At 36.5% G+C, this 25,731-nt stretch overlaps 1 protein-coding gene across 2 annotated transcripts; it reads left to right on the top strand.

Moving 5' to 3' along the window:
- The first annotated feature begins 8 nt into the window (after positions 1-8).
- On the top strand, positions 9-25,200 carry LOC120542729 (NXPE family member 2-like). 2 transcript variants are annotated; one of them, XM_039775366.1, is made up of 5 exons: positions 9-636; positions 2,458-3,086; positions 16,132-16,184; positions 22,302-22,520; positions 23,894-25,200. In XM_039775366.1, the coding sequence occupies exons 2-5, from the start codon at positions 2,503-2,505 to the stop codon at positions 24,463-24,465; spliced, it is 1,428 nt and encodes a 475-aa protein (XP_039631300.1). In that variant the 5' UTR covers positions 9-636; positions 2,458-2,502; the 3' UTR covers positions 24,466-25,200. The 2 variants fall into 2 exon arrangements, with proteins under 2 accessions (XP_039631300.1, XP_039631301.1); XM_039775367.1 differs by lacking the exon at positions 9-636 and having other exon boundaries at positions 647-3,086.
- Positions 25,201-25,731: the final 531 nt, after the last annotated feature.

Below are 25,731 nucleotides of genomic sequence, written 5' to 3'. Positions count from 1 at the left end.
GAGGGGGCGATCAGCCCTCCAGCTCACAATATATATATATATATATATGATTCTCAGTAGTGATGTCAGCACTCAGGATAGCTAGCAATTGGTACTTCTTGAAACGTTAAATAAAGAGCGCTTGAGGTTACACAAAATAACAATAATTGAGGATTGAACACTCTGGATATTAGAAATACAAGTTGTAGGAAATAAGCTCAAAAGCTGTAACGGGTAAAAAAAATAGCATTATATCAGACCAATGGGTGGTGAATGTGTTCTTACCAGAGATAGCTTGATGAGCATTAATTATCAGGATTATTTCTTTACAATCCGATTGGGTGTCAAGTGTAAATGGTCTACATTCCTCAAATAAAACAGTGTTTCATTAAAAATAGACCTGTGCCTTGGATAGTTGTGAGGTTCAATAAAATATTTGGAGTGTTCACACAGGTCCGCCAACTCCCATCCTTCTTGTACACTATGTTAAGAAAAATGTTTTACATATTTTAATGAAGAATTTTTCAAATTCAGAATATCATAGTTCTTTGTTCAAGTAATATGGCCAGCTAATGTTGATTCATTAGAGTGTATTTTATTGCCTTTCAGGACAACTTTTTTTTGCCAGCACCACTGCCACATACTAAGATCACTAAAGTAAGTAATTCATATGTATATTTGGTAATACTTGTAAGTAATGTATTGTCAAGGTGCTGGAGCATGACAGTAAGTCGCATGTTGATTACCACATGCAAGTAAAAATTTCACTGTACTATGTTCATGTGATAATAATGATCCTATAAACTATTCTGTGTATTGTTTAAGTTGAAATGTTTAAGGTTTAACTAGTCACATCTACATAAGGCAACAGGAAGCCTCTCATCTTATGCTGCATCCACAAATAAATTTAAAAGTCTATAAATAGGCCAGCTTAAAATCTTAGAATAATTACAAAATAGAAGGATTTCACAAATTAAAAAAAAAAAAAAAGATTAAAAATCAACATTTAAAAACAATCGTCGGATAACTACTTCCATCAGTTTCAAAGGCTTTGCTTGCACACATAGGTTGTGCTTATGTAAATACATTGTATACTTCTTTTTAGTTGCAGGGGATGCTTTATAAGGTTGTTCCTCTAGCTTCTGACAGTATTTACTTTGTTTGCCAAGTGCCTCATACAATTTAAGATTGATATATATGTAATTAAGTTAACAAAATATATATTTACATGCAGAAAATAGAATGAACCAGAAAAGAGATACAATGAAGCCTATAACACTTATCCATCCAGCCATCTTTCCTTCCATCCATTCATTTTCTGATCGGGGTGGCAGGAAAAAAAAATTCTAATTTTTATTTTGTAATCATTTGTTTTTTTAAACTGCTTCTGAAGTTTGTGATGAAAGACACCATTTGTTGGCATTGTGTTTTGACGTCCTATTACTTTATCATATTATGATAAAAATTCCATCATGAAAAGAGTGCTAAGCAAATTGGAGTTTTCTTTGTGGACAAGACAAAAGATGTGAATAACTGTACATATGTTTGTGATAAGAGTTAAGTTTTTAGGGTTTTTAAGTTTTTGTGACGGTTCTTTTATAGGTTCGCACATATTGTGCATATTACCCATAATACAATGAGTAATAATATAGTCCGCAACAGAGGGACTGGGAAGAAAACTGGCTGGGGGGCCACTGGAGTTTGCTGTCCAGCTGGGTAATCAAATACAGGACCAACCCACTTTATTTGCACATTGACCAGATGTATTGACCACATTACATTAATGTAAATGATCTTTCTGTCGACTGTCATAATCCACTTAGTCCAACTGATAGTCCATATCTATTTATACAGGAAAACACAGAGACAGGACCCCTGACTTTATTAGCCCCATGGGAAATGCAGACATAGAAACTTCCACATATCTGCAGGACTTTAAACTGTAGCCATGTGCCAGGAGTATACTATTGTTTTAGATATAAACAGAAAGTAGATAGAGAAAGCAGCATCAAAAAAGTCAAACCTGATTAGAAATAATGCTAACCTTTTTTGCATAATGTTAAATAACACCCTGGCACCTTTCCAGAATTTGAGTTGAAGGTACTGTATATAATTGTGTCCTTTGTACACTTACACCCTCATTAACACTGGGCCAAATTAGAGATCCCAATTTGTTTAACATATACTGTGCATGTCTGAGTTGGAGAAGAAATCTGGAGTTCATGAGAAAAAATAAACAAAACCTCATGCGGAAACTGAAAAAATAGTCAAAGTCTATGAATTTTGGAGACTGAAAGCCCCTATGTTAAACATTTTCCTTGTACTGATAGATGACCATATCTCAATGCCTTACCTATTAGTAGCTACACAAATTATTTTAAAACTCTGAGGAGATTTTGATAGAAAGCTGTAACAATTGAAGCCTATTCATTTACTTTTTTTGTTATAACTCCTGCATTTCATGTTTTACTTTCTCAGGAATTAACGGCAGAAGAAAAAGTCTTCAGAGCTTTACAGAAATACATGCCAAAGATAGACCAAAGAGAGTTCAGTGAAATATCCAGTGCAACTAATAGCCGAGTTACTTTACTACATCCAAAGGAGCAGTACAATGTTGGGGAGACCATGCAAGTCCGGGTGGATATGCGAGATCACAAGGGCAATCTCAAGGCTTATGGAGGAGATTTTATTTTGTCCCGTATTGTTTCTCCAACTCTTAAAGCTGCTGCTTCTGGAATTGTGAAGGACCTCAGAAATGGAACCTACCTGGTTGATTTCACCTTGTTTTGGCCAGGCCAGGTGGAAGTTGTGCTGCAGTTGATACATTCAACGGAGACTGTAGATGTATTATGGAGAGTCAAGCAACATCCTAACGATAAATTTGTATTTACAGGAACATTCGCCAATACTTCAGTAACAGAGAAAGCAAAATGCTTCTCCTATTCAAAATATGGCCTGCCACTCTGCACCTATAAAGATAAGAGGGACAATGAAACTTACTTCTGTCTGAAGGCAAAAACTCTCCCTTGTGAAACACTGCTTTTCCTGCAATGTATGAATGGTGAAAATCCTAATATGACTAATGAAGAAAAGAAGCTGTTGGACAGGTACTGTATAATTTAAATTGTTTTCCCTAATTATAATAGGTCTCACATTTCACACTGCAATTGCAGCAAGTGCAAGAGGCCCCAGATACAAATGTATCAATAGTATCTCAAAAATAGCAGTATAACTGCACATTTGTTAATTATTTTGAAAAAAAATTGCATATCTCAGATATAACAATAAAGTAAATTAGTAGAGCTGATAAATATGTAAACATCCATCCATCCATCCATTATCTAACCCGCTGAAACCGAATAGGGTCACGGGGGTCTGCTGGAGCCAATCCCAGCCAACACAGGGCACAAGGCAGGAAACAATCCTGGGCAGGGTGCCAACCCACCGCAGGACACACACAAACACATCAAGCACACACTAGGGCCAATTTAGAATTGCCAAAATATGTAAACATGAAATTGAAAAAATTTTTGCTGTTCATGGTATATATATATATATATATATATATATATATATTTTACAATAAATACAATATTAATGAATTCTTAAGAAAAATTCACAATATCAAACTAGGGACGTTGAGTAAGTGTTGTAAATTTTTTTAACTGTTTAAGAATTTTTTTTCCATGTACTTTGTTTTAGGAAGTTGTTTCTTAATTTCTCATCAGTAATGTCATTAGTGTTCATCAATTGGATGCACTACTGTGTCATGGGTGTCTTTGTAATGTACATGTGCTCACTTAAACATGGCATAGCTACCTTGTTAAAAATTTCTTTTTTTTTTTTTTTTTATTAATTTTATTACAATCAATACATAGCAATCAATTTTACAAAAAAAAAAAAGAATTATGCTAAGAACAGATCGATCCCCACCCTTGAGAGAGAGAGCAAGCCAAACGGTCTAAAATTTAAGGCTTTTAAAAATACCTAAATCAACAAATTCTCTGTGCTTTATATAATCATTTCAAAATATTACTGATTAGATCCTGCCATGTTTTGAAAAAGTCTGCACAGATCCTCTAACTGAGTATTTGATTTTTTCCAATTTTAAATAATATAACACATCAGTTTCCCACTGACTTAAAAGAGGAGAGTTTGGGTTCTTCCAGTTTATCAGAATAAGTCTGCGTAACAGTGTAGTGAATGCAATCACAATTTGTTTGTCTTTCTCCACTTTAAGACCCTCTGGAAGAACCCCAAACACAGCTGTTAATGGGTTAGGAGGGATTGTGAGTCCAAGACTGTCTGAGAGGTAATTAAAAATTTTTGTCCAGAATAATGTTAATTTGGAGCAGGCCCAGAACATGTGACCTAGTGAGGCTGGGGCTTTTGCAACGTTCACAGGTTGGATCATGCCCTGGAAACATTTTGAGAGTTTTAGTCGAGACAGATGTGCTCGATATATAATTTTGAGTTGTATAATTGTATGCTTTGCATATGGAGCTTGAGTGAATTCTCTGCATTGCTACTTTCCACTCCTTTTCTGATATATTAATTGAGAGGTCATTTTCCCAGTGTCCTCTTGGATCTTTGAAAGGAAGGGATTGTAAAAGGATTTTATATATTGTAGAGATGGAGTCTAACTCCTTGAAATTGAGCAATAATTTTTCCAGCGTGGATGAGGGTGCAAGATGAGGAAAATCTGGAAGGTTCTGTTTAACAAAGTTCCTGATTTGAAGATAGTGAAAGAAATTTGTAGCTGGAATGTTAAATTTGGAATGTAATTGTTCATAGGATGCAAAGACGTTGTCTATATAAAGATCTCTAAGCAAGTTAATTCCAAATTTTTCCAGATATTAAAACTGCATATGTTTGTGAGGGTTGAAAGAGGTGGTTCTTTTGCAGGTTGCCACAGAAAGAAGCTTCTCCGTCTTAAAATGCTTTCTACATTGGTTCCAGATTCTAAGTGAGTGGAGCACAATTGGGTTATTAGTGTATTGCTGATAACGTGCGTTATTGGAGCACAAAGCAAGGAATACAAAGAAGTACTGCAGGATTTTACTTCTATTGCGGTCCATGCCTGTGTATGTTCTTCTATTTGTGTCCAGGTTCTTATCGACTGTATATTTGCCCAGTAATAAAACTGGAAGTTAGGTAGAGCCATGCCGCCTTCTGCCTTTTGTCTTTGTAGGGTCGCTCTTTTGATGCGTGGATGTTTAGAATTCCAAATAAATGAGGTTATTGTTGAATCTAATTGCTTAAAGAACGATTTATTAATGTATATTGGTATGTTTTGAAATAAAAAGGAGCTTAGGAAGAATATTCATCTTAACAGTGTTAATTCTTCCAGCTAGTGTGAGATGAAGGGTTGACCATCTATGCAAGTCTTGTTTAATTTTTTCCATGCAGGCGACGAAATTTTGTTGATAAAGAGCTTTATGTTTACTTGTGATGTTTACCCCGAGGTATTTAAACTGTTCTGCAATGATAAAAGGAAGGGTGTCTAATCTAATATTATATGCTTGCGAATTCACCGGAAAGAGTACACTTTTATTCAGATTAATTCTGAGACCAGAGAGCTTTTGAAATTCTGTGAGTGCTGCTAAGACTGCAGGCACAGAATTTTCTGGGTCCGATATATACAGTACCATGTCATCTGCATATAATGAGATTTTCTGTTCCAGTCCTTCTCTGCTAATCCCCTTTATCTGATCAGTATTTCGACAATGTATTGCCAGTGGTTCAATGGCAATTGCAAACAGCAGTGGTGACAAAGGGCATCCTTGTCTTGTGCCACGTTCTAGTTTAAAGTAGTCTGAGCAAATGTTATTGATGCAAACTGAAGCTTCTGGGTTAGTATACAGTAATTTAATCCATGCACAAATGTTCGGGCCAAACCCAAACTTCTCCAAAATAGTAAAAGGTATTTCCATTCAATCATGTCGAATGCTTTTTCTGCATCCAATGATAATAATATTTCTGGGGTGTTTGATTTAGTTGGTGAGTATATTACATTAAACAGGCGTCGAAGATTTGAAGATAAGTGTCGGCCCCTAATAAATCCAGTTTGGTCTTGTGATATTACTGAGGGGAGCACTTTCTCCATCCTTCTAGCTATGATTTTAGAGAGTATTTTAACGTCGTTATTCAGAAGTGAAATTGGTCTGTATGATGCACATTGTAATAAGTCCTTATTTTGTTTTGGAAAGACAGTGATTAGTGCTTGGCGAAAGGTTTGTGGAAGAGATTGGTTATCTCTGGCTTCTGTAAATGTTGCTAATAGGAGGGAGCTAGCTGAGCGGAGAATTTCTTGTAAAACTCTGCAGGGTAGCCATCAGGGCCTGCTGCTTTTCCACCTTGGAGTGACTTTATAGCATCCAGTAATTCTGATAATGACAGAGGTTTATCGAGCTCCTCCACACTAATAGCGCCAATTTGTGGTATCTGTAATTTATCCAGAAATGCATTAGATTGTATATTGTCTTCTTTAAACTCAGTAGTATATAGGGATTTATAGTAGTCTCTAAAAGTGTACATTATATTTTTGTGTTCGATGATTTTATCTCCGTTAGTGTTAGTAATTACCGAGATTGCGTTATACATCTTGCTTGTGAATTTGTTGCGCTAAAAGCTTATTAGCTTTCTCTCCATGTTCATAATAATGATGTCTGGATTTGTAAATTAGTTGTTCGGTTTCTTTAGTTGTCAAGAGGTTTAATTCTGAATGTAGAGCCTGCCTCCTCTTATGTAGAGTCTCGCTTGGTAGTCTGGCATGTTCTTCATCTATTTTAGTAATTTCGCTTTTATCTCTGCTACTTTCTTCGCTTCGGATTTATTTCTGTGGGAAAGATATGAGATAATCTGTCCTCTTAAGAAGGCCTTAAGAGTTTCCCAGAGTATTCCTGCAGAGATCTCAGGGGATGTATTTGTCTCTAGAAAGAATTCAATTTGTTTGGATATAAATTCAGTACAATTCTCGTCAGCTAATAGAAGCGGATTGAGACGCCATCTGCGGGTGAGTGTATGGGGCTTAGTAATTTCAGCTCCAAGATCATCGGAGCATGGTCTGAAATAACAATAGCATCGTATTTACAAGATTTAATCTTAGGCAAGAAGTTATTATCTATAAAGAAGTAATCAATCCTTGAGTAGCAATGATGTACTGGTGAGTAGAAAGAATATGTTCTTGAATTTGGTTTAAAAACCTCCAGGGATCTGATAAGTTGTGATCAGTTATAAACTTTGTAATTATCTTTGCGGTGTTAGTTGCCGTTCCCCCTGTGGAGGAAGTCTTATCTAAAAGTGGATTTAGAACACAATTAAAGTCCCCAGCCATTATAAGTTTATGAGTGTTCAGATTGGGAATGGATGCAAATAAATTTTGTATAAATTCCTTATCATCAACATTAGGTGCATAAACATTTATCAAAATCATTTTACAGTTAGATAAGTCTCCCATGACCATCACATATCTCCCTTCAGGATCCAATACTACATCTGATGCTACAAATGGTACTGTTCTATGTATGAGAATTCCCACCCCTCTAGTTTTCTTTGTAAAACTAGAATGGAACATTTGGCCAGTCCAGTCTTTTTGCAGCCGAACTGATCCTTACTTAGTAAGTGGGTTTCCTGTAAAAATACTATTTTAGCATTTAGACCTGTTAGGTGAGAAAGTACTTTCTTTCTCTTTAATTCGTGATTCAGGCCTTTAACATTCCAGCTTACGAAGTTAACTGTCCCATCATGGAGACACTGATTCTGAGTTTTTGGTGTCATATTATAGTCTTAACTGGAAGTGAAATAGTTTAGGTCTTAATTTCCTATTCCCCCAAGAGTTGTTGCCATGCAGCTTATTATTACGTTGATAGTTATAATTATAAAGATTGAGATGATAGATTAGATATAGATCAAGCCTGCTCTCTTTCTCTTCCCCCCTTAACCCCCACCCTCCCTTTTTGCCTCCCCAGGTGAGGCTAAAACCCACTTCATGCAGTCCCAGTCCTCTGACATACCCAGAGACAGAGCACGTCCAAAGCACATCAAGCCCCCATGCAGTGGTGCTTTAAGGTTAAAAGATAGAGATATCTGTTACCAATATAGTCTTTAAAAGAGGAAAAAGAAAAAAAAAAAAAAAGAAAAGTATTTTGCACTTAATATATATATATATATATACATACATATATATACACATACATACATATATACATATATATATACACATACACATATACATATAATCTTCATCAATTTTAGTGCATTAAGATGATATCCCCAGATAATAAACCCAGGTGATGGTGTTAAAGATGTGTCCAAAACAAGCATAACAAGTCTTAATGCAGTAATAGCAATAACAGCAAACCAAGGGTATGATATTGAACAGTCTCATTTTTGTTAAAAATTTCAATGGAATGCTCATTGGTGTTATGTTTATGTATTGAGGAGAAATCAAAAAGATTTTTTTTTTTGTTCTAGACCAAAATATCTTCTGCTCTGTTTTGCTTTGTTATGTAATAACCCTGGACTGAGTAGGAGTTGCAGAGTGTCGTCATTCTTTTGAAATGATATTTCAGCAAGCTTAAAGTGCTACAGGGCACCTGTCTATCACAGGAGAAACACACTCGCACACATGCACACATTAAGGACAATTTAATGTTTTTACATTACAGAACAATGCACATAATTGTACTGTATAATAGCATGCAGTGAAAACCCAGAGAGTCTGCTACCGTATAAGAAGCCTGATTGGCCAAAGCAGGAATGGGAGTTCTACCTTAGTGCTACTGGCTGACACATGTGCTCTGTAATTCAATGGCTCCGAATTTCATTCCCACAGCGGTCAGAGGGGATGAGCAGCATAGAGGGATGTGTCACACTGAGCAAGTTCCTGAGCTGAGAAAACAAAAAAGAAGCAGAATGCTATTAAATAAAATCCTTGATTGTAACTAATAAGTTAAAAAAAATTAAACTAAATTAAAATGAAATTAATAAGTCAAAATATTAAAAGGCCTAAACAAAACGAAAAAAAAAAAACCCACTGTAGCTCAAAAGAGTGCTGAAACACTGATTGATGGTGTCAATCATTAAGCCATTGCTCTGAAAAAAATACCTGCAACACATAAATTCACAACTCCTTTGAGTCCATTACTATCAAATCACTATTCACCATTAACACAGTTCTCTGTTAAATGTGTGCATATACTATGTCAATGATGAAATCTCAAAGCGATGAGACATAAGTGAGTGCAGTTTTGTGTGGGGAACCAAATTAAAACTAAACCTATCCATAATCAGTGAAGTTCAACCCACACCAATCTACTGTATATGCATAGTACAGTAGTATGTGCCCAACTATATCCATACCCATGCTAGTTGGTACTCAGTCCTACCCATACTACCACCCATACTCATGACAATTTATACCCAAACCTAAAGCTTTCTAGTTTGCCAGATATAGTTCTCGGGTGCTCTGGGATGCATCATCAGTGACATTTCTGAGGTCATTGTGGGTTTTGGATCATTCAACATTAGACCCCCTCATTCGGGTGACACAGCCTTGGTTGATCAAGTCCCAGTTTGCGTCCTAGCAACAATGAGCCTGCACTCTTTATCCAAAGCCACCTAGTGGCTTTCTCTGTACTTTCAGTAAAGGAATATATGTATGCCCCCTTACATCCCTTTCTGCTTCATTCATTGCCAAGATTGTTAGAGCTTTATGTACTAAGAATGCTGCAAAGCTCCAATAATCCACCACAACTGTCACACAATAAGCTCACCAACCTCAGCTCCTACACTGTTCCACTACCTACTGATATTTAGTAAGTTTCCTGTCATGGACCTCCTCCATGTGTTCTTCCCATGGTGCTGACAGTTTCCAAATGGTTACTTGTTTGGTGAATACTGAGATGATTAATTCTTTCATTTTATACACTTTTATATTAATTAATCCTACACAAAATTTCCCTTTCTTGATGCTGTACAGTTGTTTTTAATTACTTGATGATACAAGTACCAGTCCTCAGTAAAGTACAGATGGTTGTGCCCAAATGGATTTTATATACAACTCAATATTCATGTGTTGAGATCCCAGCCCAGCCATTGACTGTATAAATTTAGTAAGCATAAGTTCTTTTGAGTTCACTTGGGTTCCCTCATACATCCTTGAAACATAAATGTTAAGGTTGATTAGTGGATTTAAAGTGGTCTGTGATGAGTGGATGTGTCCCATAGACTGGTACCTCATCTAGAGTTGCTTCTTGTGTGGTTCCTATTGCCCCTGCCTCCTGTATGCCTGAATTGGAAGAAATAGGTTGATATGAAGAAAACAGAACCAAATGTAAAAATATCTGCAACATATTCCTACTTTCAAAGAGGACTCATTGTATTCAAAATGTATCTGTCAGAAATTAGACAATCCCTAATTCATTCAGAAAGCATACCAATGAAACACTGTATATTCCTGTAGAATTAAATATAGTGTCTGCAGTCTTTTGAAAATAGACATATGATTTGTTCTTTATATTAAATACTTTTGTTACATTATACACATTTACTGTTAAATTAGTACTTTTTTTCACAAAAACACAAATCTAACTACCTAATTTATTCTATATGTTCACTAGAGTTTATGCCAGCTGCAATACATTCAACGTTGAAACCCATTCTTGACCAGATGACAGTCCATCAAAGGACACTATTAAACACACATACATCAGAGAATTTCTAGTGTCACATTAAAATAACAGCATGTATGCTTTTGTATGGTAAGAAGAAACTGGAGTCTTTGGGTGGAAAGAGTAAATACATGGGGAACATTCAATCAAGAATCTACATTTGCTGTAAAGCAGTGGTTCTCAAACTGTGGAGTGGGCCCTCCTAGGGGGGCACGAAGTAACAAAAAGATGGGCGCGAAGATGTGATAAAAAGAAAACAAGAATTGAAAATATGAAAAATGCATCTATTGAAACCAAAACAAATGAACTTAAACTACATTCTGATACTAGAAAAATAAATATAGAGTTAGATAAATGTCAATAAAAGCTAAGTAGGCATAATAAAATATGCATCTATGATATATCATTAATTAAAAAAGAACAAATTGGTATTAGTGGGCTCCTTTCAAAAAAACATTAGGGGGACGCGATTAAAACTGTTATGAAAACTCGGGTCGCAAATACTTAAATGTTGAGAAACGCTGCTGTAAGCAAAATATAAAAATAACTAATTTCCAAACATTTAGTTCAACATAATTTATCTTTTCACGTTAGCTTATATCTAAACACAGCATTCAAGTTTATGCAAATCCATTTCAAAGAATATGAGTACGCAATTGATGGTCTTTGGCATTAAGATAAAAGCTTCATTTTTATCCAATCCCACATGGACATCACAGCAATCACTACTGTCAGAATACATATCCTCAAAGACAAAAAATCAGGGTGATAAAAAAAATACTATGAATTGCTGACAATGAAATGCAAATTACCAAAAGCACAAATAAGTAAAACTTGTTAAAGCAATACACATATGTTGTCAGCAATTGCCAGTCAGTGGCTCTACAATGATGACATTTTTCTTTAGTTTCACTGACTGAGAAGGCTTCATTTTTACCTTTCACAGGGAGAATGCAGCCACTTTTTTATCCATTTTTGTACCCTGTTACAAAGGTGTGAACACAGCTGCTGCACAGCAATTAAAACATTAAAATAAAATAGAAACAGAATAATACTACAGTGGAGATTAAATAACAAAATCCACTTGTAATCTACAGTTTATCATTTAATTGCTATTATACATTAATTAAAATAAAAACATATATCTTGGCTAATGTCTTTGGCACACCTCTTTACTGGTCTTGTTTTATCTACAGTTGAATTGTTTGTGCCTGGTGTCTGATAATGAACTTTATGTAAGCCAATATTTTTGCAAAATATTGCTAAATTGCTATCATGATTTGTCCTTACACTGTGCCTATTGTCCTGTAATTTCCACCATAAAATGTTTTTACACTGTGAACACTTGGCAAAACCACATAAAGCATTTTGAATGTTATTTGACACTTAACTTGTCATTTTTCTATGGTTTCATTTGAATGACAAGTAGAGGTATTTTCATATTTACCAACTCCTGGACATTAGAATTTTCCATCTTTCAAAGTAAAGTGGTGTTAAATGGTGATATGCCAGCCTTAAAAGTGAACCTCTTATAATCATGGAATATTATATTGCAAATGTGTTAAATAGGCATTGTAGATAACTGAAGCATTGTGTAGCACTTTTTATTTAAAAATTCATAAAAAGTACATTCTCTTCTTCAGGTTTATTAGTTTCTCCAACTATATTATATCTACAGGGAGTGCAGAATTATTAGGCAAGTTGTATTTTTGAGGATTAATTTTAATATGGAACAAACACAGTGCTATCAGTCAATCCAAAATGTTAATAAGCCTGAAACCTGAATGTTTCACAACGGAAATGTGAGTGTGAACATCATCAGGGGAATGCATATGTGTGCACAATTATTAGGCAACTATTAGTGTGCAGATTTATTATGCAACTAAAGGAAAAATGAAAATTTTCCCATCTCACTTGTTTATTTTCATCTGTTATAGTGAGAATAATAAACAAACACCTCAAAATTTACAAATAAACATCTCTGACATTTCAAAAAATAAATCAATCAATGAATGACCAATATAGCCACCCTTCTTTTCCAATAACAGTCATAAGCCTTTCCATTCATGGAGTCTGTCAGTTTCTTGATCTGTTGACGATCAGCTTTTTGTGGAGCAGTGACTACAGCCTCCCAGACACTCTTCAGAGAGGTGTATTGTTTTTCTCCCCCGTAAATCTAGCGTTTAAGAAGTGCCCACAAGTTCTCGATAGGGTTTAGGTCAGATGAGGAAGGGGGGCCATGTAATTATTCCTTCATCTTTAAGGCCTTTACTGGCTGGCCACGCAGTGGAGAACTTCGATGCAAGTGATGGAGCATTGGCCTGCATAAAAATCATGGTCTTTTTCCTGTATCACTGTTTGAAGAAAGTGTCTTCGAAAAACTGGTAGTAGGTTTGGGAGTTGATTTTGAGTTCATCTTCAATGCAAAAAGGTCCAGCTAGCTCCTCTTTAAAAATACCAGCTCATACCAGTACCCCACCTCCACGTTGGAGTGGAGCTCTGTGCCCATTACTGATCCACAGGTCCATCCATCTGGTCCATCAAGAGTCACTCTCATCTCATCGGTCCATAAAACCTTTGAGAAAAATCTGTCTTCAGATATTTCTTGGCCCAGTTTTGACGTTTCAACTTATGTTTCTTGTTCAGTGGTGGTTGGGTTTCAGTCCTCCTTACCTTGGCCATGTCTTTGAGCACTGAACACCTTGTACTTCTGGGCACTCCAGGTAGGTTGCAGCTCTGGAATATGAAAGTACTGGAGGATAATGGGTTCCTGGTAGCTTCACGCTTGATTCTTCTCAAATCTTTGGCAGCTAATTTGCATCTTTTGTTCTCAACACGTTTCTTGCGACCCTGTTGACTATTTGCAACAAAATGTTTGATGGTTCTGTGATCACACACCAATATCTTAGCAATTCCAAAAGTGCTGCATCCCTCTGAAAGACTTTTTACAATTTTTGACTTTTCAGAGTCAGTTAAATCTCTTTTTTTGGCCCATTTTGCCTGAGGAAAACTAGCTACCTAATAATTCTCCACACCTTGATATAGGGTGTTGATCTCCTTAGGCCACACCCTCCCTCATTATACAAATACACATCACCTGACGTGCTTAAATCCAATAAGCATTCAAGTTAATACAGCTTGGAGTTGGAATATACGCATTAAAAATGATGATATGGTCAAAATACTCACTTGCCTAATAATTGTGCACACAGTGTAGATTAAGGCAATTTTTTAACTCACACCCACAGGGCACCCACATTTTGCTTTCCCAGTGTAAGTAAACTACCAATTCCTTCAGGCATTATGCAGACGCCTGCATGGCTAACACCCAGGCAATACTCTATTAATAACAGTAAGTGAAATGGGACAAATCATACATGACTTCTGGATGCTTGATGATGAGAAAAATGACATTGTCATAAAGTGTTAAGTATATCTTTTAGTATGCAATTTATGAGACAAAATCTCAAAATTTATTGTAGGCATTTCTATATGCAGTGTGTGTGTGTGTGTGTGTATATATATATGTGTATATATATATATATATATATATCTATATATATATATATATATATATATATATATATATATATATGCTCATATATACATTAACTCTGACCTAAAGTTTAAATCACATATTAATCAGACAGCATTTTTTCACTTAAGAAATATAGCAAAAGTTAGATTCTTTATAACTTTGCAAGATGCTGAAAAATGAGTTTGCACTTTTGTTTTTAGATGACTAGATTACTGTAATGCACTCTTCTCAGGACTACCCAAAAAAAAAAAAACATCAATTGATTGCTACTAGTGCAGAATGCAGTTGCCAGAATCTTAACTAGGAAAAGAAATTCCAAGCACATCTCTCCAGTTCTGATGTGATTACACTGGTTACCGTTACCATTTAGAATTGACTTTAAAATACTTCTTATGGTTTACAAAGCCTTAAATAATCTCGCTCAATCCTATATTTCAGAATGCCTTTCACCTTACACTCCAAATCTTAAGCTTAGATCTTCAATTGAGTGTCTGCTTATAATTCCAAGAGCTAAACTTAAAAGAAGAGGTGAGGTGGCCTTCTGCTGTTATGCACCTAAAATCTGGAATAGCTTACCGATAGAAATTCACCAGGCTAATATGGTGGAGCACTTTAAAAAACTACTAAAATCCCATTATTTTAACATGGCTCTCTCAGAGCTTCACTTTAGTGCAACCTTGATATTCTGTATATGTATTTAATTATTGTTTTTATCACGTCTCCACAACTCTTTTCCCATTTTTCTGTGGTGGCGATCTGTGCCACCACGACCTGATTAAGGCATCATGCAGTCCCTACATTGATGGATTGAAGGCCAGAGGTCCACATGACCATCATCATCAAATTCTTTCATGTGAAGCTTGAAAACCATGAAGACTAATCTAGATCATTTGTTAGGCAGAATGCCCAGTGGGGGCTGGGTGGTCTCGTGGCCTCAGAACCCCTGTAGATTTTGTTTTTTTCCCCCAGCCCTCTGGAGTTTTTTTTTTTGTTTGCTTTTTCTGTCCTCCTGGCCATCAGACCCTACTTTATTCTTTGTTACTTAGTATTGCCTAATCTAATTTTTATATATATTTTTTTATCTTTCTTCATTGTCTAAAGTACTTTGAGGTACATCATTTGTATGAAAATGTGCTATATGAATAGATGTTGTTATTGCTTTTCAGTAAGGAGTGTGTGTACGCCTCATAAAATAATTGAGTTTCCAATGAATAACTAAATAACTCAATAATTTACAAACAAATGAAGCACTCTAACAATAATTCAAAAAGTGAAACATCACACTGTCATGATGAATGTTAGAAAGGTGCAGGTTTGCTGAAGTTATTTGAAGATGTTTCTGCTAAAAGCCAAAGGGTGTTTATTCCATTCTAAAATAAAGTGTAAATTATAACATGTTACACAACTACAGTATGTATAAATGTTATGGTTTTTCTTATATGATTTTAGCATGACATGAAACAGTTGATCGATATTCTTTCTACAGTGACGCTAAAAATTAAGATATGCCATTTTTTATGTGTGTAGGCATAATATGCTTAGTGTTAAATATACAGTTCAAGAAGTGCCAAGGCTGTAAGTTTTGGAATAGTTTTGTTCCTCATCTGGTATGGATAAATATTGTCAAGATTCATAACACGCAAAAAGAATGAGCAGAACTGCTCACAATGGCGATGCAGTATCTGTTTTCATGAAGATCTAATGTCTGTGTACTAAGATATGTTGGAAAGTTTATCCGTTCCCATAGGGTGTACTTACTTTATCATATGACTGTATAACCAATAGTACAGGATTTCCAATAGATCAATAAATAATAACGCTGAGGACAGGCTTATAAGCAAGAATTAGTTGAGAATAAGGACCCACTCAGTAAATTAAGTTTAGTTTAAGCAGCAAGCAATTAATTTATGCCAGTCATTTCTCTCTCTTCTTTATTCAAAGATCAAACATTGGTGTTAGAATTCCTAATGATTTCCAGCCAGTTACTGTTGTTGGTAAGTTAAATTAAATAGTAAGTATAACTGTGAATTTTCAGTTTTAAAGTATTTTGATTTTTTCATGTATGTTGGTAAAAAGCGCCACATCAACAGAAAACTGCTCAAAAGAATGAAGCTGCCATAGTCAAAGTTTGAAGCTACAAAACTATTATACCAGTGTATCAGTAGTCAGAACAACCCAGGTCAATTAGATAGAACAGTAATGTCATGGACTCTCAAAATCCAAAAATGGCATGTTAGGCATCCTATATAGATTCAGAACATTGAATACAAATGTTTATGTGGCTTAACAGAAGATATTAGATTTTGAGAAGCCTTGAATGAGATTGGACAAACATTAAAGGGTGCCCTTAAGTTTGTTTTGGCACAGTCATCAATTCCTTCTCTATTATATCATGTTAGGTCCATTCTTAAGTTATCTCTTCATATATAATGGTTAAAAAAGTGTACATGTCTAATGTAGGGTGGCGCATTGGCGAAGTGGTAGCACTGCTGCCTTGCAGTATGGAGACCCAGGTTTACTTCCCGGGTCCTCCCTGTGTGGAGTTTGCATGTTCTCCCCATGTCAGTGTGGATTTCCTCTGGGTGCTCCGGTTTCCTCCCACAGTCCAAAGACATGCAGGTTAGGTGTATTGGCAATCCTCAATTGTCCCTAGTGTGTGCTTGGTGTGTGTGTGTCCTGCAGTGGGTGGGTGCCCTGCCTGGGATTAGTTCCTGCCTTGCATCCTGTGTTTGCTGGGATTGTTTCCAGCAGACCCCTGTGACCCTGTGTTGGGATATGGCGAGTTGGAGAATGACTGACTGACTCACTGACTGACATGTCTAATGTACAAATCACATACTAACCTCTGTTTTTAAAACTGGTCTAAAACTTTTAAAATGTATAAATACAGAAATAAATACAAAAGGTAAAGTGGTCAACTAAATAAATAACTGCTTCTCAGATTCTGAAACATATAATAACATCAAAAATGAGCAATTATAGACTAGGAATTGCCCTGCAGCTTTGTTTTTGAAATCTGTCGGGAGTATTAAAAATTATTAAACATTAAATCTACATAAACTATTAAACTTTCAAAATACAATAATTGCATGTTTATTTTATGTGACTCTACCAGACACAGAGACCAATCGAAATTGATATAATCATGTATGATAAAAACATGAGTATAAGTAGCATAAGCCTCCATCAGGTAGAGAGTAAGCAAACATAGACAAGGAGCGTATGAGGGAGGTGCCACCATGCAAATTCCAAATTGAATTCTTTAGCTTTATTTATTTTTCCATTTAGTCCTTTATTTCCCAAATTTAACAGTGAAGGACATCCAGTCAGTGTATTAATGTAAGGTGAGTGCATACATGTAGCTTACCTAGTTTATTTGAACATGTTTTTCTTTCACTCTGCCTTCTGACCACTGGACACTGTTCGACACCAGCACCAAGGTTTGTAGTGGATTTTATTGATAATTATATTCTTTTCACAGACTGGTACAGCATATTACTGAAATATAACCAACAACATATAGTTAAACGGAAAAGCAAACAATATTATATAATAATACATAGAAATAAAAAATGTTTGTGATTTAATAATATTTTGTTCTTTTGTCCATTTTATTATAACTATTTTCATATTTGGGACCATGTAGTAGTTAGAATTTCTGCCTCAAAAATGCACCGCATTAGATTAGGCAGTGTGGCATAGTGGTTAAGGCTTTGGACTTCAGACTCTGAGGTTGTGGGTTCAAATTCTGCTACTGACACTATGTGACCACGAGTAAGTCACTTGATCTGCCTGTGCTCCAAATGGAAAACCAAAAGAAATGTAACCAATTAAATCATAAGTGTTGTAAATTGCTTTGGGTAAAGGCATCAGCCAAATTAGTAAAAGTTATAATCGCTAAACTGGAGCACCCGGAGGAAACCCACGCAGACACGGGGAGAACATGCAAACTCCACACAGGGAGGACCTGGGAAGCAAACCCAGGACTTCTTACTGCGAGGCAGCAGTGCTACCACTCTGCCACCGTGCCTTCCTAGAAAACAATTCTTTTTGAAAATGTAAAATAAAAGAGTTAAATATGTGCACTGAAAATAAGTTAATGTTCCTTAGTTATTTTTCAAAAGGAAATAAAATTATATATTATTCCTGGACAATTTATTCCATTGGTGCAATACACTAGTAACACATTGTTCTGTACTGTAGTCACACATGAACAGGGTGCTGGCCATGGACAATTATTCCTTATATTTTTACAAATACAGAATGAATAAGATTGGATTAGATTACATGGATTCATCTCTTTTATGGAAACCTGTGACTTAGGATAGCAACTTTTGCACTTGTGGTTTGTGTTGTAATGAATTTACTTCCATGTGTCGTCTTCATTTATTTTTCCATTAGCACTCTAGTAAATGAATATAGAAAATATGCTGCAGATTCTAAGAGACTATAAGTGGTAAGATCATCAACTAAGTAGATATTATAGGAATTGCTCATTGTGTTGTCTCTTCTGTGTTTTAGCATTTCATGACATCTTTTAGACAGTACTTTAAGTATAGTTCATTACAAAGATTAGATTAGATATATTTTATTATTCCCAATGGGAAATTTAGATGTATACAGCAGCAGTAAAATAAAGAACAAAGATACAGATTCTCAGGACAAGTTAGCAGGCAGTGTGGTATAGTGTTTAAGCCTTTGGACTTCAAACCCTGAGGCTGTAAGATTAAGTCCCTCTAATCACATTGTATAGCCATGAGCAAGTCACTTCACCTGTATTCATTCTGACTGCACAAAAGAACCTTTTGTATATATTTTGTAATGGATGACCAGGGATCTTACCTGGCCGGGACGCCCTTTTAGGGAGAAGCCCAGGGGAATGGACATGTCAGCAACCACGAGAAGGCAGCCCCCCTGGTTTGTATCAAGGTCACAGGTTTGGTGCTTAGAAGCCCAACACTGCTGGGGCTCGTCGCCACCACCACAGGGTGCCTGGACAGTTCTGGAGCCTGGGAAATGCTGCCAGAAGGAGAGCTTGATTCCCAGGCAGCACTTCTGCCACACCCAGAAGTGCTACCAGAAATTGATCGAGAAACACCGGGAGCACTTCCGGGTGGGGTATAAAAGAGGCCGCATCACTCCACTCGGGGATCCGGAGCTTGCGAGTGAGATGTGGAGGTGGCAGAAGAAAGGACTGAGTTTATTGGGGTTTGTGCATTGTGTGTGTTCAGGACATTGCTGGTTTGTGTGTCTGTCTGGTCTTCTACAATTTGTATATAACATATATATATATATATTGTAATAAGAGCGCTATATTGTGCCCAACCTGGCACAGACTCACACGGAGGCATGTGTAAAAACACAAACAAAGACCTTTATTTTTTTCACCTGTGGGGCACTGAACCCCACAGGCACAACACAGTTCAAAATAGCACACGCACAAATACACACTCCTCTCTGGCACCACCACTCCTTCCATCAAGCTTCGTTCTCCTCCTCCCAGCTCTGGCCACTGAGTGGTGGTTGCTGGTGCCTTTTACAGCCCACCCGGAAGTGCTCCAGGTGCTTGATCACCTGTTTCTGGATGCACTTACAGGTAGGACTGAAGACTTGTCTAGCCGGGCTCAGAGACCCATGCAGCACCACGTGGCGGCTACCCCAGATCCCAACAGAGTTGTGGAGAACTCCATCTCCCATGGAGCCCTGCGGGAAGCTGAGGCACCACTGTCAGCCAGGGAGGCTGCCACCAAGCGTCCTAGGGGAGGTATTGAGCAGCCTATGGTTGCTCCCCCAGAACATACAGTACAGGCCAAAAGTTTGGACACACCTCCTCATTCAATGTGTTTTCTTTATTTTCATGACTGAAGGCATCAAAACTATGAATGAACACATGTGGAGTTATGTACTTAACAAAAAAAGGTGAAATAACTGAAAACATGTTTTATATTCTAGTTTCTTCAAAATAGCCACCCTTTGCTCTGATTACTGCTTTGCACACTCTTGGCATTCTCTCGATGAGCTTCAACAGGTAGTCACCTGAAATGGTTTTCACTTCACAGGTGTGCCTTATCAGGGTTATTTAGTGGAGTTTCTTGCTTTATCAATGGGGTTGGGACCAGCAGTTGTGTTGTGCAGAAGTCAGGTTAGTTGGGCGATCATTTATTTTTCAACAGGACAATGACCCCAAACACACCTCCAGGCTGTGTAAGGGCTATTTGACCAAGAAGGAGAGTGATGGAGTGCTGTAAATGGTCATGAAAATAAAGAAAACACATTGAATGAGGAGGTGTGTCCAAACTTTTGGCCTGTACTGTATGTTGAAGGGATGTCCCAGCTGGGCATGGAACCCAGCCATCCCCCGCTATATATATATATATATATATATATATATATATATATATATATATATATATATATATATATATATATATATATATATATATATATATATATATATATATATATATATATATATATATATATATATATATATATATATATATATATATATATATATATATATATATATATATATAATATATATAGTAAGAATGACAAAATACAAAAGAAATGGTTCGGGGATCCACCCTGTATACTGTGAAATAAGCAGCAAAATAAAAAGTATTCACAAAGGACTGAGTCCATAGTCTTAAACATGCAATGAACTGAGGAGAAGTGGCAGTTTGATTGGTTTTATAGTAGGGAGGCAGGAAGGGTGTGTTTTAGGGCATGAAGTGGAAGGGAGGTCATCATCAGGGACCAGAAGTGAGATCAAGATTGGAGGCAGAAGTGACATTTTCACATGGGTTTTTCTTCTGGATGTCCGTAGAAACAGTAGAACAGGCACTAGTGCTCATTGCCATTCCTCGGTCCAGCATGTCATTACCCTGAGTTAAGCCCTTTGACTGCCTCCTAAGTGCAAGGGTGTGACAATCAATTGATAGATAAATAATAAATATTTGTGCAGAAATAGCAGATTATAGAATATACGTATTTAGTCTGTGATGCTGGAAGGAACTATTGTATTCACTCATAGCTGAGGGCAGAAAAGAGGTGCTTCCTGGGACATCGTAAAGGAATGAGCCTGTGATTAAAAGTCATCCAACAGAGTGCATCAAGGAGGGAATGGAGGGGAGTTTTCATCATGGCATCAAGTTTTGACACCATCATCTTTTCCATAACAGCTTCCAGTGTGTATTTATTGTTTGATAGATTCTTTCAGTTTTGCAAGTGTTAATGTAACCTCAAATTACTTCAGAAATTAGTAAAAAATAAGATTTACTTTGAAATTACCTTTTATGCACAAGTTAAACACTGGCCAACACTGTTTTTTGTTTTTGAAAAGGTCCAAAACAATGGAAAAACGTTGTAAAATTCTGTCTGTTTCAAAAAATGCAGCAGTTCTAAACATACCACTACTAAAGTCAAGCTCAGCCAGTGAGCATGGCAGTGTACAAAAGTGCTGGAAGGATGTCTGACATGATGAAGCCAGAGAATTAAAGACAGGAAAAATAATTAATTTATTTAGGGTGCAAGGCCAATTTTGCCCCATCCCTGCCATCCCCTGAACTCCACCCAATCACCCTTATGTTACCCCCAAACTCACATGGTCATTTTTACCTCGCTGTGTACATCTCATGGAAGATATACTACAGCTTTATATTAATTTTTCATCTTGTTCTTGTGTACGGGATTAAGGTTTTAAAGTACATGATCATATGCCAAATGGGATGTCGAATTAGGAAAAGGGCAACAGCGGTTTTCCTAGTCTTCTTAGAAAAATACCTTTAAAAAAAAAGATTTAATCACTGTGTGTTTATAGATATAAACAAGATTAATGTCTCAATCAACTGTCATTTAGTCTTAGTTCCTGCTCCCTCATCCGTAATTAACAGTGTAAATTTAAAAATAAGAATATTAAAATAGTATGTGATGCATGTATTTGCTATGCCCATCACTAGCAGAATACATGGATTATTATTTTAATATTTTTAGTTTTAAATTTACACTTTATTTTCAGATGATGAGATCAGATGATTCCTGCATATTAAATGTGTACATTAATCATTTTCTACAAATATGAGAAATACATTTTGCTATTTATATTTTAGGTGACCTCTTGTTATCCAACAAAAAGTGCTTATTTGGAGCTCCCAATCCAGTTCCAAGTGGATTTTTCCATATGAAGATTTGGTATTCATCTTTTTGCAAATTAAGGAGCTTCAGTGATACCAATGACATCAATAGCTGCCTTCAGGGGAAAACGTTGCACCTGAGGGGTGACTCCACCATACGACAATGGCTTGAATATCTTACAGAAAAGCTTAATGGTAAGTGGAGTTATATGCACATAACCTGTCTTTTGTTTTCTTTTTTAACATCACTTGATTTGCCAGTATAACGTTTTCAAGGTTGTATAAGGTTGTAACCAATCAAACATTTACCACTTCAATGCTTAAGGTTAAATATAAAATAATAAGTTTCTCACAAATTCCTTTACTCAGAATAAAAAGTATTGGCTTAAAATGCTTTCATTTGGGGTCACAACTTCATGTCTTTGCTGTTATGTTGCATATTTTGCTCACATTAATGAGGATTTGCTCTTTGATTTCTGTGTCTCTATCTACACTTGAAACTACACTGACACAATTTTTGTTTTGATGGCTGTGATGGTGAAGGTTGGAGTGAGCAAAAGTGTTTTTCATGTGGAACTGATGCAGGAGTAATTCATATAGTCATTTAAACTCCTTAACAGCCCACAAGCCACACAGTATGGTGGTGTGAACAGTTGGGGTGCCACTGAGCCCCCAATTCCAGATATACAGTACAAGACCTAACACAACTAACTCCTGGTTCAAGTATAGGTATTTTTAATCCACACAGTTCTATTCAGACAATAAACACAGCCAAATTCAGACTTTAAATTGCCGTTCCGTCTCTCACTCTTCTCTCTCCTTCCCTCCTCCCATGATTGTCATCCATTGCCTCCCAACTCTTACTCATTTAGTTGTGGTGGCAGTTTCCTTTAAAGCTGGACCCGGGAGTACTTCCAGTGGTACATTGTGGCTTGTTGGAAGCACTTCCGGGTCACCTAGAAACCAGAGTTGACCTCCCCTAACAGCATCCACTACCATTACCGAAGAACCACTACAGTGCTGTACTTCTAGATTCCAATTCCCATGCCACCTGCGGGTGTCCAAACTGGGACTATTGGCAAGGAACACTGCCACCTGTTGATCTGAGGAATGAACTTCTCCTAGCTTCCAGCTCTCCTCAGTCCATTAGTCCTTTTGGTATTCCAGCCAAGATGGGAATTATAGGGTGTCTGTAACCAGGCCATCCTTCCATTATGGCTTCCTGGCCAGGTAAGAAATCCTCCTTCATCCTGGCTGGGATGCCCATCCATCCTCTTGAGCACTTACAATATTTAATGTAGAACCTATGCCTATCTGTGATGTTTTCTGCTGAAACACTACAAACACTGTAATATGACAGTGTTAATAATTTTAATCTTACTTAATCTGAATATTTAAAAGAGGTTCAAATTCAGGAATTAATAAATTAACCCACAAATTAAAAACTGTGTCGTGGTGCTGGCCCATCAAATCTTGCAGTAGTACAAAACAGAAATACCTAATGTATCTGTCCTATCACAATAAATACTAAGTAATCCTAAACCAAGGTTTAATACTTTTTTTTCCAGATTTAAAATACTTGATTTACTCAAATAAATATAAGCCAATGTATGCTGCTGATGGAAAGAGAAACATTACTGTTGATTGGAAGATGCATGGCCACCCTTGGATTACACAAATTGTAGTCTCTATCAAAGATGGAAATTATGTGGCCAAAGATGGAAATTATGTGGCCAGAGAAGTCGACAGAATTTCTGGAGGACCTGATACAGCTGTTGTGGTAGCAATAGGCCAGCATATACGGCCATATCCCTTAGAGCTATACATCAAGAAACTACTAAACATCCGCAAGGCAATTCAAAGGCTCCTGCTTCGTAACCCAGCAACTACAGTTTTTGTTAAACTGGAGAACATTCGAGAGTTGTCTGCTGACACCCTACGTTTTAGTAACTGGCATGGCTACATGCAAAACTTGGCCCAACACGAGGTCTTTCAAGGACTCAATGTCACAGTCCTTGATGCCTGGGATATGACTATAGCTGACAACACACAAGATGTTCACCCACTCGAACATGTTGTACATAGTCAGATAGCCATATTTTTATCTTATCTTTGTCCTAGTTCAGTTGGATTCCACTAAATTACTTACTTAATAAATTGCATTTTCAGTATATCACAAGTACACTGTAGATGACTTGGTGCTTAAAGAGGGGAAGTGGAGTATGAAGCATAAATGCAAGGCACAAAGCCCTGAGAATTCTTAAGATGCAGTACCTAAAGCTGTGCTAAATATATTTCAAAATATCTTTTATTGTTCAGTGTTGTATAGTAACAAAGAAATACATTATTACTGTACTTAAGTATGTTTTGACAATATGTTTATTTCACTGTCTCCTTTTCTTTTACTTTGCTACATTTTTGAATGCATTTACTTCAGTACATTTTGCTAGACACATTTGTTACTGAAAACAAAAAGGGATACCCAAATACACACAATGCTTTACTCAGACAATTATCTAAAATACAGGCTTTAGCAAAATCTACATATATGAAGAATCTGCGATGAACACAATTTTTTATGCAGTCTTTCCAAGGACATCTCTCCACTGCCTGCAGAACAGGGGAGCCTTGGCATTGGTGACATGCACTCCCACTCTCAGTTATTTCTACAGCTGATGCTACCACATCCAAACACCATCTCCACAGAAGAGTACCGAACATGATAGTGCTGATCTTCAGGTTTCAGTAAAATGTACTTGTGCGTTCATGTGCTGTGGTTCACTCATCTTGTCACATGTGTTACTCATTTTCATTTTCCACTTGCCTTTTGCTATTTTCTCTATTTTATTTGGTCCCCTGACCTGTTTTTAGTATCTCTGTTTTAATTCTCTCTTAATGTTTGTTTTTAATATTTTGCTTGTAGTCCTGCTTGTTGTAACTGTACAGCGCTTCAGTCAGTTGTAATGCTATGTTTTTAAGCGCTCAACAAATAAATATGGTATGGTATGGTGGTATGGTACGTCTTCTCACATTATTTTGGGCATCAATGCTCTAAATCAGATCTTGCAATAGTTGTAAAAGCCCAAGAGAAACTGAAGAGCCATCCCTTTGAATGTGAACCTAAAAATGATAAAGTCTAGGTAAAGGGCTTTATTAAATATGATGGATAGAGCCTTATTAGCATTTGTTTTGATGCCTATTGCTATTGAACTAATTCTGTCAGTTTTCATGTGGTTTGGTTTATTTGAGCAATAATGGGGGTCATTTTTGAGGCTAGGGAATGCTTAAAGAATCCTTCTAATTTAAATTAACTCTCATTAAGTATTTGTGTTATGAAAATTAATTTTACAAAGAGGTTTCAAGAATATATCGAATATACTGCAGCCAGAGTTCAATCTCTGGCTGA

The sequence above is a fragment of the Polypterus senegalus genome, chromosome 13, assembly GCF_016835505.1.
Source record: "Polypterus senegalus isolate Bchr_013 chromosome 13, ASM1683550v1, whole genome shotgun sequence".
Lineage (NCBI taxonomy): Eukaryota > Metazoa > Chordata > Cladistia > Polypteriformes > Polypteridae > Polypterus > Polypterus senegalus.
The sequence above is the reverse complement of the archived record's forward strand: the minus strand, read 5'-3'. Positions and strand labels throughout refer to the sequence as shown.

Bases quoted from the DNA above. Each gene is read 5' to 3' on its own strand.
- LOC120542729 (XM_039775366.1), top strand. From the start codon at position 2,503: ATGCCAAAGATAGACCAAAGAGAGTTCAGTGAAATATCCAGTGCAACT. The intron at 3,087-16,131 runs GTACTGTATAAT...CTTTATTCAAAG, and splicing joins GAAAAGAAGCTGTTGGACAG to ATCAAACATTGGTGTTAGAA. The intron at 16,185-22,301 runs GTAAGTTAAATT...TTTATATTTTAG, and splicing joins CCAGCCAGTTACTGTTGTTG to GTGACCTCTTGTTATCCAAC.